Raw genomic sequence first — 13,392 nt, forward strand, 5'->3', positions numbered from 1 at the left:
AACTCTATTATGAAATAAGATTTGGAGTTGGATTGGACCAATCCTTATTCTATTTTCAGTTTTACTCTATTTTGAAAGAAAAAATGAAGTGAAATTGCATATCAATAAACATTAAATGAATGGAGTAACGTCGTGCATCGTGAAAAAAACGTAAGAGTTCTTCTTCTTCTTTTTTGGGTGCAAAAGTTCTTCTTTTTTTTCTTATCCATAAACATTACATGAGCATGAACATGTGATGATTACACAAATATAAAATGTTGAAACATCCAAACTGGAAGAAACAAAAGGAAAGAAGTCATCTAGACAAATCCATATAACCAAGCATATCAGTCTTCCTTTTACATATCGGAAAAGTGTTAAGGCCAAAACCAAACAAACTAAAACTTTAAATAGTTTTGGGAAGTTTATAGAAAACACATGCATAAACCGAATAGAGAGAAAATAAAACAAATATGTTACTGATATACATGGGCTTTAAATTAATAGATTAGCAGCCCATCATGAAAGTCATGCCATAATCGGCATTCAAAAGGGCCCAATGGACTTAAGACAAAAAACCCTAATTGTTTCTTCTTCTTCCCTTGGCTCGCCGTCTTACTGATTGAATCATTTACTCTGTTCATTCGTTTACTCGCGCGCTTCCGAGCTCTGATTTTGACAGAGAAGAAGAAGTAAGAGATGGGCTCACGGCAAGGACCACCGAAGCATCAGAACAAATTCGCGTGGGTACCCAACGCCGGCGTGAAGATCAACGAAACCGTAAACAATTTTTCTCTGCTCGTTCTAACGAAATCCATTGAATACTTTTAAGGTAAAACAATTGATCTTATTGTCGGAAATTTATGATTTTTTTTTTAGGAAGTGGGCGGGAGATTCAGACCGCTGTCGGAGATAACGGGAGTTTGCCATCGCTGTCGGGAGCAGATCGCTTGGAAGCGCAAATACGGCAAATACAAAAAGCTAACCGAACCCGCCAAATGGTATGATCTCGTTTCACTGTATTTGATTGTTTCTCTGTCGATAAAATTTGAAAGATTCAATTTTTATTCCTTTGGTGCAGTCAGAAGTGTTTAAAGCGTAATGTTCGTCAAGCATATCACAAGTTATGCACTGGTTAGTCTTCTGTTTCTCTCTCTCTCTCTCACAAGCATATTACCTTCCCATGACATTAGTTAGGTATCTCGGTTTTGATGTGTTTTAGTGAAATTCTGATAACAGGTTGTGCCAAGGAGCAGAAAGTGTGTGCCAAGTGTTACTCTTCTTCTGAGCAAATCATGGGAAGGTAATTTTGATTTACTGAATAAAGTCTTTCTTTTGCTTCTGCTAGATGCTGCCTTTATTTATATCGTGAGCTTCAAGGTAATTGTTTGTTTGTTTCTCAGGGATATATATGAAGTAGAAGCTGAACAGAAGCTGCTCGATGAGGTTTGTCTATATAGTATTTAGCACAACGCTCATTTCCTTCTTATTGGAGCTTAAAAGAAGCTTTAGGGGGTTTCGAAATTAAAACTTGGTTAATGTGTTGCAGACTATCAAGAATGCTAGGGAAAGAGATCGAAGGACGCTTTTGCGTGCTGTAAGCTTCTGTAGTTTTAACTATCTGTGTTTCCAAACATGTATGATGTGTTTATTTTACTTTGTAGAGTGTGCGTGAGGCCTTAAAGTTGTGTGTGTTTTTGGCGTGACACAGATGAACAAAGATAGCAACCCGAAGAAATCAGATGAAGAAGCAACGAGGAGCGATAGCAGCAAGGTTGGTGATGTGTTTCCATCAACATCTCTTGAAGAATATGCAAACAAGTCTGGAAGAGTTAGCGGGATTATTGGTCATGGCCATGTTGTTGACGATGAAGATGAAGATGAAGATGATGTTGCTAGTGAACCTGAATTGGACGAGGATCACAGTGGTGATGATGATGAGCATGAAGAAGTGCAGAAGTGAATGTAACTTTGGTTGTACTTCTGTCAATTTTGATAGAGGCTTGTGAGATTTTGCAAAACTGGTTATCCTTTTAATGTTTTGATAAACTTTTACTTTGTTACCTGCATTCCATGGCTATAATGTATTGGGCTGAACTTGAAACGGGCCTTGTGTTTTTCCTTATCGGCCCAGTTTAACAGCAACGTGTATGACACTGTCTGGAGATTCTCAAAAGTCTTTGGATTCACTGAACAATAATAAATGTGAATCAGAATGTTTGAAATTAGAAAAGAATTGCAGGCTAAGTGGCATAAATACGTGTGCATTAAGGCACATTATTACACTTGGCATATCACATCTCCCACTAAAGCAACTTTCTTTTTGGCTTTTCATTAATCTCTGCGAAAAGCTGGACTTCTCCATTCTCAATGAACAACACTTATGAGCCTTTATAATTTCAAAGATTAATTACAAAGACTTCGAAGTTAATTGGTCATTACTTGTTTCTAATTAAAATCTAGTAGTATAATCTTTTTTCATGGTTGCTAATCAATTTGACTTATCTCCTAAGCTTTTCTTTTTGCCTTAAAAGTCTATATTACACCGAGATTCTTCGTCCCTGTGTTGTCACTTGTCACTTGTCAGAAGTTAAGGCTAAAGAAGGCGAAGAGTTTCTCTCTCTCTCTCTCTTTCTCTTAAGAAAAAAAAAATGGGGTTCTTGTGTTCTTCTTCTTCTTCAATCGTCTTCAAGCTCGGAGTTTCTATAGTCTTTCTAGTTTCTTTCTCTGGTTACACTCCTGCAGGTAAGCCGTTAAAGATTCCATCTTTATCCAACTTTTTCGCTGTTTTACTATTCAGTTTAGAGTTTACTTTCTAGCGTTTTCTTTCATCTCTGAGTCTAAGTGCAACTTTCGTTCTGGGGGTCTTTTTTAATTGACATTGCAGGAAGCTTGTGTTTGTTTGAGTTGTATAAGCTTTTAGATGCATATAGAAAGAGAGCTATTGAATAGTTTTTCTTAATGACATTTCATCTCTAATGCTCTGTTATGGAAATTAGAAAGATAAACTTTAAAGCATAAAAACAAAAAAAAGCGTCAATTATTGCTTGGTCATGATGTTGCTTTTGGGGGTTTTTCAGATGCTTATGATCCTTTGGACCCAAGTGGGAACATCACCATCAAATGGGACATCATAACCTGGACCGGAGATGGCTATGTGGTATGTATAAACACACACACATTATCATCAACATATCTTGAATCTTGATTGTGTTATTTGTTCCACGGTGCAGGCGACTGTAACGCTGTATAACTTCCAGCAATATCGACACATCCAAGCACCAGGCTGGACCCTTGGATGGTCATGGGCAAAGAGAGAGGTCATATGGGGAATGAATGGAGGACAGACAACAGAGCAAGGGGACTGCTCAAAATTCAAAGGAACCATTCCTCATTGCTGCAAGAAAACACCTTCCGTTGTTGATCTCTTGCCCGGAATGCCTTACAATCAACAAGTTGCTAACTGTTGTAGAGGCGGTGTGATAAACTCGTGGGCTCAAGATCCAGCAACTGCCGTTTCCTCTTTCCAGCTCACTGTTGGACAAGCTGGAACCACTAATAAGACGGTCAGGGTGCCGAAGAACTTCACTCTAAAGGCTCCTGGACCTGGCTACACTTGTGGCCCTGGGAAGATTGTGAAACCTAGTAGATTCGTTGGTACTGACAAGCGTAGAGTCACACAAGCAATGAGTAAGTTAATACTGTTCTTGAAATGTAACAAAAGTCAAATTGAAACTGAGTTTGTGTTTTTTCTTCTTGTTTTGTGACAGTGACTTGGAATGTAACTTGCACTTACTCACAGTTCTTAGCTCAGAGGACACCTACTTGCTGTGTCTCTCTTTCATCCTTCTATAACAGCACAATAGTTCCTTGTCCTACATGCTCTTGTGGATGCCGAAACACTTCTCAGCCAGGGAACTGTGTAGAGTAAGTTCTTCTCATAGCTCACAAAAGCCTGTTAAACTTTTTATTTTAATCTTTTGGTGTATACTTCTTTGATTCAACCACAGCTCAAAAGGTCCAAGGATAGCATCTGTTGTTGTTCCAAATACAGGGAAGAGCTTGTACGTACCGCCTCTGGTCCAATGTACAAACCATATGTGTCCAGTAAGAATCCACTGGCATGTCAAGGTTAACTACAAAGCCTACTGGAGAGTTAAAGTCACCATCACAAATTTCAACTACAACATGAACTATTCTCAGTGGAACCTGGTGGTGCAGCATCCGAATTTCGATAACCTCACTCAGACTTTCAGCTTCAACTACAAGCCCTTGATTCCTTATGCTTCCATAAGTAAGTACCATCTAGAACCTGCAGAGTTCTTGTTTCCTTAGAAAGTTAACAGTCCTGATTTTTGTTTATTGGTTTGTGTAGATGATACAGGGATACTCTGGGGAGTAAAGTTCTACAATGATCTGTTGATGCAAGCTGGACCTTATGGGAATGTACAATCCGAGTTACTTTTCCAGAAAGAAGCATCAGCTTTCACACTTGAGAAAGGTTGGGCGTTCCCTAGAAGAATCTATTTCAATGGAGATAACTGTGTGATGCCACCTCCTGATTCTTACCCTTGGCTCCCCAATACCGCCTCACACAAGCCTATAAGTTCTTGGTTTGCAGCAATACTAGGATCGATCTCCTTGTTACTGACTGCCTTCTCACATGGCATGTTGTAAGAATCATTTTAGTGTAGACTTTATTGCACTGATCTGAGGAAAACTCATCAGCGAGTATCATTAGCTTAGCATCTCGTCTTAAACATTTTAATCAACTATTGTCTTTCATTGCATGTTCACACAAGATCCAGTTGAAAAAGTATTCTCAGTCTTGATTGATGAGTTATTAAGCGATAGATAAAGTATAGCAAAAGTCTCCTCCACATTGTTTCAGGGACAAAAACAATATTCAAAGACTAAAAAAAAAATCTCTGCAACCAAATGCCAAGAGAGGAACAAAAGCTTTTAAAACTACAACGTCGGGTTTGAGAGCTTCTGGCAATGAAAAAGGGTTTAATATTGATAGCTTTTCAACGAACACTCAGGCCTTGAAGTGGTGCAGCAGATGATGATGTCTGAGAGCCTTCCTCGGTTACCTTGTTCGACTCAATTGTACTTATGACGTTTCCAATGTTATCCTAAAACAACACGAAAAGAACAACAAAAATCAGATACAGGGGATGTTTTGTATGAAAAATGAAGTGAAGTTTTGAAATTACCCTCCAAGTAGCGAGCTTAGTTCGAAGTGATTGCCATTGCTTTGACCCGAATTCACGCTCGGAACAGCGGCTGAAAGATATAAATCATACATCAAATTATCAACTTGCATACGTATACATATCTATAAGTATAAAGTTTCAATCGAAAGGACTTGCCTGACAATGACAACTTGGTTCATCTGATCCATCTTACAATCGATCAGCTTCGCAGTTATTGCCTTCACGATCCATAGTTCAACCTCTTCTTCCTTTACCTGAAAACACACACACGGAAAAGTAAGCACCTAACGAAGATATTACAATTTTCATGTTTATCTGAGTTATTACCTGTAGAGTGTCTTTAATTGAGGTGTAAGGTATTTTGCCAGATTCATGTGACGCTAAGTCCACTAGTGACAACAATCTCATCTTCGTTACACAATCTTCATCGACAAGTCCTAAGAAACAGGCAGATACACAAATGAAAGGGGTCCTCCGGAGATAATATTTAGAAGGAAAAAAACATAAACGGATATACAATATAGTACCATAGCTTTGCAGACATTCTGAATTTGCAGCTTTGAATTCACTGTAAGCATTCAGCCTCTGAGTAAGAAAGATCTTTAGCAGCTGGTAAACAGGTGCATACTTAGCATCCTTCTCTAGTTGTGCTACGGCCGGCAAGTCCAATAAATCACACTGCAATCACAGAATTATTATAAGAGCTATGTCAAAACAAGAAAGATAGATCTTACACATCATCAAGCTTTTTACGAATTATGATACCTGGAAGATGCTGGAAGCCTTGACAAATTCAATAACTGCACGCACAGCCTCCTCCTTAGCTTCACCCAGGACTTGAGCATCATCATTGGAGAAAGTCGCTAGATACTTCGTCAGGAAGTTAAGGGATTCTTTTACCAAGCTGGAATATTGATAAGATAAAATCATGAATTTATACTGTTGTTATAACTAAAAGGAAACTAGGGAGAGAATGACTGATGAGCAGGTTATAAGTTGCAGTACCTTTTGTTCTCTCTCAGAACATTAGCAATGGCAAGGAAGAGTTCCCTCTGATCTTTAGTGTCAACGTTCCACTCTTTCAAGAAGTTATCGATCTTCTTAAAAGAAGGAACAACGTACTCAGTAACCTTCCCTTCAACAGCCAGTGTGAGAGATTTCATGTACACTTGGAAACGAGCATACGGGTGATCCAGGAGGTTATAGAGATTGAAGAGGCTAATAAACAAAGACAAAGTAGCCAAAATAAGACACATGTAACTTATAAGCACAACATTAAACATATAAGCTGGAGATAATCTTCATACATCTTCAAACGAAGTGAAGCCTTGTCATTCGGCTGTTGAACAACCTTAGAAGAGATAGCTTTCACCGTTTCGAGAACATCTTCAGGGCTATTCGCATTCTTAACAAGGCTGCAAATGATGGTGTAGGTACACTCAAGATCTGAATCAAAACATACAAACAACATCAACCTACTGATAATGCAAAAAAAAAAGGATGTGGATTGTGTAATATAATAGAGAAACAAACCTTTCTCAGACATCTTGGAAGAAACCAATTCAGCTGAAGTAACCATTAACGAAGCCAACTCCAACCACTTTCCTGCTACTATCGATTCCTCAGCCTCTCTACATAGCCTGCTAATCTCTGGCTCTGCAGCCTAATCAAACAACACAAGTTTCAAAATTTCAAACTACATCTTAGAAAATTAGACTAATTGAATTTGTTATGCATCAGAATCATGAAAAATTACACAAACTATTCAAATTGCATCAATGCAAAGTTAAATCAAACTGATTCTACCATTCATGCTTCACCAATCAGATCATCGAGACGAAAAAGATTAGAGATTGTACCTCGGGACCAGCATCAGCCCAGGCTAGCTGGGAAGTAAATTGGACGACGGAGAGAAATGGATCTTCTTCGGAGGTGGGAACAATCGTCGTCATAGCTTCTTAGCTCTCTAAGCTCTCTTCTCTCGGCGGCGCTGATGAGCAAAAAAAAACCGAAACTATAATCTTCTTTGAGCAGCCGAGCAGAGAGAGAAGAAATAAACCCTAATCCACATTTTTATCTTTCCCGGTTTAGTTAAACCGAACCGGGATGGGGTTCACTTAATTAACGGTTTAAGCATCGGACGGCTAGTTAACCAGTAAGTAAAAATCAAACGGTCGAGATTGAGCTTTACTTTCTTTACACCGCGTATAAAAACCATTCGCTTCCTCAAATTATTATCATTTGGAATTAGGGTTTTAGAGCTGCCGTGTTCCGCCGGATCATCACCGTTGCCACCTCAAGGCTCAAGTTCACCGTTCGAGAGCTTAAGATGGTACTTATAACTCGTTCACTCTTTTCTCCTCCATATTTCTTATCTTTGTCTTCGCCTGACTAATATCACGATAAACTGTTGTAGCCGTCGCACAAGACGTTCATAATCAAGAAGAAGCTGGGGAAGAAGATGAGGCAAAACAGGCCTATCCCTGGCTGGATCCGTCTCCGTACCGATAACAAGATCAGGTTCTTCATCTTTGTTTTTGTTTGCCTTTGAGAAAAAAAAAAGTTGGAGTCTTTGATACTAAAAGCCCATTGTTTCTTCTTCACGCAGGTACAACGCTAAGCGTAGGCATTGGCGCCGTACCAAGCTCGGGTTCTAGATCATCCGAGCTCGCTGCCATGATCTTATTCGTTCGAGTTTTGCTATTTTACTTTCGGAATTGTGGTTTAAGTTTTAGTTTTTATCTTCTGCATGAATAATATATTATGAGTATCTAAAGTTACACCCTTTCTATTACGTTTTGTTATTGATTTGACTCTGCTTCTAGTTTATGATGAATACATAAGCGGATTATGAAAATGCTCACAGATAAATCTCAAACATTACACTCCATCGCAGTATGATTTAGCCGCACATTTGATGGCCTCTCTTGTTCCCATTATCATCCAACACATTTTTTTGGTGGTTTTATCAGCTTTGAAATTAAAAAAAATTCAGTTCTTTTGAATCTCAAAATATGTTTTAGAAAATCTTCTCTATAACGGAGTAATTACAGAAACGTAGGTAAGAAGGCACGTCAAAAGGATTGGTCTTTACCTCTTTGTAGTTCGTAGAATCTCTCTTCTCTCTTCTTTTACGATTGGTCGCAAATCAAGGAAGACAAGAAGTCAAGAACCAGATGTGAGAGTGGATTATTCACCGAGAGAATAAACTGGAAAAAGAAAGCTATCCATAATGGGCTTTTCTTCTTGAATTACTTATGGGCTTTTCTTCTTGAATTACTTATGGGCTTTCTGTTTATCTCAGACTTTGAAAGTTTGGTAATATGGACTATGTTTTCATTTGATCAAAACTCACTTATTAGGAGTCTAGAAAGTGGCTGTCCCCCAATTAATTTAATATCCAATAACTCACTCAAATTTTTACATTTTTTTCTATAGGTAATACCTATACAAAAATATATTCAAAGTTTTGATTAAAGTCTATTAAACTTTTCCTATTCTTTGGGTTAAAAAGTATCATATCTTTGGAATTATAATGATCTCGCGGATTAAAGTCTTTCAAGCTTTTCCTAAACCACATAAAAACATTCTTCCTACTCTGTTAATATGAATGACAGAAATTTTGTTATAGCCTACATCCAATGTACTCTACGGATAGAAGAATACATAGAGTTGAACCTAGTAAAATAAGAAATTGAGATTTTGTTGAAATTGTTCGTTTAGAAATTTTCTAAAAAGCTAATCATAGGTCTTCGTACTCATTTGATACGAAATTTAGTACCTGGACAGCTACTCAAGGGTTGAGGTTTTATGAGCGTCTACACAAAACACTCCAGATCGGCACTTCCCTTTAAATATACTCTAAAGGAATTAAACTTGACTAAAAAAGGTTTTGCTCCGCATGAGACAAAGTTATCAAAAAGTACTTATTCAAATTTAGATAACCCTAATTAGAAACACACTTGGCCGTTTTTTAGCTTGAACGAGAACAAACATTAAACAACCCGAACAACTGTTAGGATTTGATATGCACTAGTTTCTAGCAGTAGGGTTTGATATGCACTAGTTTGTTAGAATAAATAGAAACAATAAAATATTACAGCAGAGTTACAATTGCTTTGGAAATTGTGACAGAAAAGAACCTAATCCATTATGTGAACCCATGACTTCGAGGGTGATCATCATGATAGAATATGTACGAACATCCCATCATGATCTTTAACCTACGGATGAGATTCCCTAGTTGACTTCTTTAAAGATTTTTAAGTGATGCTGAAAGATGGCAATGACGACATGTGAAAATCAAATCGTACTCTGCCTTTGAATATCTTTCTTTTACTTTTCATCGGACGCCCATTAGAGCATGATTAACCCGGGGTTCTTAGGATATGATTCTTAGCGGAAGTTAAAAAATTGTTTCTTAATTTTTAACTAAAAAAACTAAAAACCAGTTCTTAAATAAAGACTTTAAGAATTGGTTTTTAGTTTTTTAATTAAAAGTCAAGAAACCGTTTCTTAACTTCCGCTAAGAATTTTACTCTAAGAACCCCGGATTAATCATGGTCTAATATTCTTGCTTTTTAAGAGTACAAGAATCTTGTATATGACCGACCTTAAATTATTTGAAAGTAAATGATCTCATGGGCAGGATGACTCTATTAATAAGGGAAACTATGATTCCTATAACTCTTAGAGCTGTAGCAAATCGTTTCCTTGTTGGTTCTGAAGTATGTAATATATATGTTCAATGTGTAGTGAACGAAACAATAAAATAGTCTTTATTTTGTAACAGTGAACTATTAATTTAACATGAGTCGCACGCACCAAGTGATCATATCCAAGGGACCAAACATTATAGATATTAGATCATCAGGAAATGAGCTCATTTTAAATATTAAGATACAAGAAACGAGAAAGTAAAAGATTGCATCAGACAAAGCATAATGATTCTTATCTTATATGGGTTCCATACTATATCTTTTGCAATTGTACGCCCATTTTGTAAAGTAACTCTGCATTATTATTTTTTATGGTTTACGGTATTATTATGGTTCTATTTCTCCCGCCCATGTGTTAAACAAAATGTATTTTCTGCAAAGAATCTAACAAATTAATCTCCAAGGTACATGTACTTGTGAGCTTTTAGTTACTTTATGGGTCTTAGATTTGTGAAAGTAAATGCCCATATGATTACCACAACTCAAGAAACATTTTAAAGCTAGCATATCCAACAAATGAATTAACTTGATATGGGTAAAAGTGCAAATGAAATGACCATGTGCATATGAAAGAAGCTATAAAACAAATTATTCTAAAAGAGTTATCACAGTTTAATCATTAAAATTACTTCTATCTATTTCACCTAAACACTAAACATAACACTTGGAATCATGTAGCTAAACAAGAGCTACCGCATGTTCGGTTAGAACTTTACGTTCTTATGAGCTAGCAGATGCTTCTTTTGGTAAAGAATACTACGATACAACATGTCATACTTTGTAATGTTAATCAATAATCAAAACCAACGACTTAAAACCGATCGATAAACGATGACAGAAATAACTTTTTGTTTTTGGATTTCCCTAAAATTAGATCCGACGTCTCATGTGACACTGAATTATAGTAATAGATAACTATAAGCATGAATGAAGAAAGGAATCATTGCTTAATTAACAATCTAGACGTTTAAAGATGTATCGATTCAAAGACATATTTCATCGTTTCTTACAATTAATATACTAGTTTTTGCTTCACTAATTAATACAAAATCACGGAAGTAATAATATTAATTATCGATGACCATAAGCCAGATGATTAATTATAGTACCTAGTCAAATATGATGGCTTAAATATATAGTCAGAATAAAACCAGTACTATTAAATTCACGTAGAATTGTTCTTCGTTAGATTTTTTATTAACATTTTCCAATAACTTCCAAGCAGGAATTATATAGCCATGCGAAGATGTGTATGTAATGTTGACATCCAAAATCAAGGAGAGAAACCCCACAGAAATTAATGGTGAAGTTAAACAAATGTTGAATGGTGGATATGATAAGTGGGATCATGTGCCAATAGTTGAACTGGATGAATAGACATTGAAACTTAACGTAAAAGAATACACACTGGTCTTTTTAATTGATTTCAAAATTGCTATTTCTAAAATATTGTTGAAAATGTATTTTGCTTAGATGGTTCCCCATCAACCCCAACACCAAGTCTCACTTGCCCAATTGCTTCATGTGACTTTGTTCCCCTTTTATCTTTTTTCTTTTTGTTCCCTTCCTCCTTTTTCACTTGTCTATTATTTTCCATTTATTATAGATATTCCATCTTATCGGGCGAAGTATGTTTGGTGCAGTTAATTGTTTTCAAAAAAAAAAAAATGTTTGGTGCATTTAATTTCTTTATTTAGGAAAATATATATGTCCATGTTTGACTGATCAAAATAGTTCATTTTGTAAAAAATTCACGTTCGAATCTCATCAGCTGCACGAAAGTATTTAACAACAGACTCTTATCTTAAAAAAAAATCATTTTAAGAAAACAATTTCCATATAAATCATATATATATATATATATATATACACACATACGACAATCTAATTTATTCTACCAATTTGATTGAGAATTCAACTTCAACATCCTCACAACACTGTCGACTTTTTCGTTCACCCTGTAAATTGTTTAGATGCAATTATAAACCACTTTTATATACACAAACACCAATTAAATCCATGCATCATTCTTCAATCATCACATTTGCCGTATAATCGATTGTTGATAATAATAATTACACGTACATGACATGCATGCAGCATGATATATATATATAATGTAGATATTTGATATATAGTTTGTGGCTGGCGTAGAAATAGCAATTAGTAACAGCAAAATTTTCCAAAAATAGTGGCTCTCTCGTTCCTAAAACATTGAAAAGTTAATCTTCGCTAGGTTAACAACTTTTAGCGACAATCAACCATACGATAATTGCATGAAGTGTAGTTACGATAATACCATTCACAAGAAGCTTCAAAAGTGTTATGTTAGGCTATAATCAGTCGTTAATCATAAATTGTTACTAAATAATGAAATACATTTATACGGAAAGATTGAAAAGTATAAGAAGAAAACATTAAAGATGACGCGCTTGATATTGTAATAGTATATTCCTTGGTACTTCCAAGGTCAAATCAATTAATTTGTTTCATGCGAGTTAAAGAAAAACATTTTTGTAAGAAGATAAATTATATAGATAATATTTATAAACCCCACCTTCTTCACAGCACATTGCGGAACAAAGCACGTGATATGTCCACAAGCTTTTTATGATTAGTACAGACTCGGGACATACACCCTAATTCGACGAAGACAAAAAAGTATAAGACGACGACTTTATTGTTATAAATCCATGATATAGATACGTGGATTGCCATTAACCATCAAGGAGGTTTACATCCGACCAGACTATCCGGTCCGTCTACACCCGTCTCCGGTTCGTTTCATCCGTCCAAGACTAGTCAAGATGAAGACTCATTCAACCGGAGCATTTATGAGCTTTGACCAAGTCTAGATATTTGTGGTCAATATGTAATAAATGTGTAGATACTCTCCTTTGTTGTAAACCCTTGGAACCTCCACTATATATTGATAGTGAGAGCTAATGAGAAAGACACAACTTTCACAACAACACTTCTCTCATATTTCTAACACGTTATCAGCACGATTGTGCTCTCCACCTGAGAAATCTCTCTCAGCCGGCGATCCCCTTTCCGGCCAGCTCCTCCGGTGCTCAGCCTTTGCTCCACCGGCGCTCAGCCTTCTCTCCACCAGGCCAACTCTCTCTCTCCGCCGGAAAACTCCTCTCTCTCTCAAATTCCGGCCAACTCTCTCTCTCTCTCTCACGGTGGTCCTCTCAGATTCTTGTGGTGAAAAAGGTAAACAAATCAAAACCTTGAAATCTAAAGAACACCATTATATCTGAAAGAAATCTAGGATCTATATGAATCCATAACTTATAAACAATCTATGGATTTAAAAATATTAATCTTGTTTCTATGATCCATATGATCCATATGAAACTTGATTCCAAAAGTATCTTAAATCCATAAAACTTAAAATTCTCTAAAGGTTTTATGTTTCTCTAAAAACTTATAAACTTATCAAAATACCTAAAGATCTACATGAATCTTGTTTA

General features: G+C 36.3%; 4 protein-coding genes across 4 annotated transcripts; 3 read left to right on the plus strand and 1 right to left on the minus strand.

Moving 5' to 3' along the window:
• Positions 1-553: 553 nt before the first annotated feature.
• Positions 554-2,104, plus strand: LOC106379050 (uncharacterized protein C9orf85 homolog). The gene is made up of 7 exons (XM_048758330.1): positions 554-759; positions 859-980; positions 1,061-1,113; positions 1,219-1,282; positions 1,383-1,425; positions 1,529-1,576; positions 1,691-2,104. The coding sequence occupies exons 1-7, from the start codon at positions 679-681 to the stop codon at positions 1,940-1,942; spliced, it is 663 nt and encodes a 220-aa protein (XP_048614287.1). The 5' UTR covers positions 554-678; the 3' UTR covers positions 1,943-2,104.
• A 237-nt stretch (positions 2,105-2,341) lies between these two features.
• LOC125587582 (COBRA-like protein 1) lies at positions 2,342-4,798 on the plus strand. Its single transcript, XM_048758329.1, has 6 exons — positions 2,342-2,724; positions 3,060-3,139; positions 3,213-3,669; positions 3,750-3,906; positions 3,990-4,273; positions 4,355-4,798. Exons 1-6 carry the CDS (start codon positions 2,631-2,633, stop codon positions 4,654-4,656), a joined length of 1,374 nt encoding a protein of 457 aa, XP_048614286.1. The 5' UTR covers positions 2,342-2,630; the 3' UTR covers positions 4,657-4,798.
• LOC106382873 (eukaryotic translation initiation factor 3 subunit M) lies at positions 4,788-7,264 on the minus strand. Its single transcript, XM_013822954.3, has 10 exons — positions 7,055-7,264; positions 6,729-6,858; positions 6,503-6,641; positions 6,201-6,413; positions 5,961-6,099; positions 5,723-5,873; positions 5,523-5,632; positions 5,352-5,449; positions 5,196-5,265; positions 4,788-5,114 (listed from the first exon to the last, which is right to left on the minus strand). Exons 1-10 carry the CDS (start codon positions 7,145-7,147, stop codon positions 5,007-5,009), a joined length of 1,251 nt encoding a protein of 416 aa, XP_013678408.2. The 5' UTR covers positions 7,148-7,264; the 3' UTR covers positions 4,788-5,006.
• Positions 7,265-7,431: 167 nt separating this feature from the next.
• On the plus strand, positions 7,432-7,989 carry LOC125575595 (60S ribosomal protein L39-2). The gene is made up of 3 exons (XM_048758331.1): positions 7,432-7,527; positions 7,612-7,715; positions 7,804-7,989. The coding sequence occupies exons 1-3, from the start codon at positions 7,525-7,527 to the stop codon at positions 7,850-7,852; spliced, it is 156 nt and encodes a 51-aa protein (XP_048614288.1). The 5' UTR covers positions 7,432-7,524; the 3' UTR covers positions 7,853-7,989.
• The last annotated feature ends 5,403 nt before the right edge of the window (positions 7,990-13,392 follow it).

The sequence above is a fragment of the Brassica napus genome, chromosome C5 (genome assembly GCF_020379485.1).
Source record: "Brassica napus cultivar Da-Ae chromosome C5, Da-Ae, whole genome shotgun sequence".
Taxonomy (NCBI): Eukaryota; Viridiplantae; Streptophyta; class Magnoliopsida; order Brassicales; family Brassicaceae; genus Brassica; species Brassica napus.

Coding starts and splice junctions, on each gene's coding strand:
- LOC106379050 (XM_048758330.1), top strand. CDS start 679: ATGGGCTCACGGCAAGGACCACCGAAGCATCAGAACAAATTCGCGTGG. Junction 760..858: donor GCGTGAAGATCAACGAAACC/GTAAACAATTTT, acceptor TTTTTTTTTTAG/GAAGTGGGCGGGAGATTCAG. Junction 1,577..1,690: donor GAAGGACGCTTTTGCGTGCT/GTAAGCTTCTGT, acceptor GGCGTGACACAG/ATGAACAAAGATAGCAACCC.
- LOC125587582 (XM_048758329.1), top strand. CDS start 2,631: ATGGGGTTCTTGTGTTCTTCTTCTTCTTCAATCGTCTTCAAGCTCGGA. Junction 3,670..3,749: donor TAGAGTCACACAAGCAATGA/GTAAGTTAATAC, acceptor GTTTTGTGACAG/TGACTTGGAATGTAACTTGC. Junction 3,907..3,989: donor CAGCCAGGGAACTGTGTAGA/GTAAGTTCTTCT, acceptor ATTCAACCACAG/CTCAAAAGGTCCAAGGATAG.
- LOC106382873 (XM_013822954.3), bottom strand. CDS start 7,147: ATGACGACGATTGTTCCCACCTCCGAAGAAGATCCATTTCTCTCCGTC. Junction 6,414..6,502: donor GCTTCACTTCGTTTGAAGAT/GTATGAAGATTA, acceptor TTTGTTTATTAG/CCTCTTCAATCTCTATAACC. Junction 5,633..5,722: donor AGAATGTCTGCAAAGCTATG/GTACTATATTGT, acceptor CCTGTTTCTTAG/GACTTGTCGATGAAGATTGT.
- LOC125575595 (XM_048758331.1), top strand. Junction 7,716..7,803: donor CGTACCGATAACAAGATCAG/GTTCTTCATCTT, acceptor TTCTTCACGCAG/GTACAACGCTAAGCGTAGGC.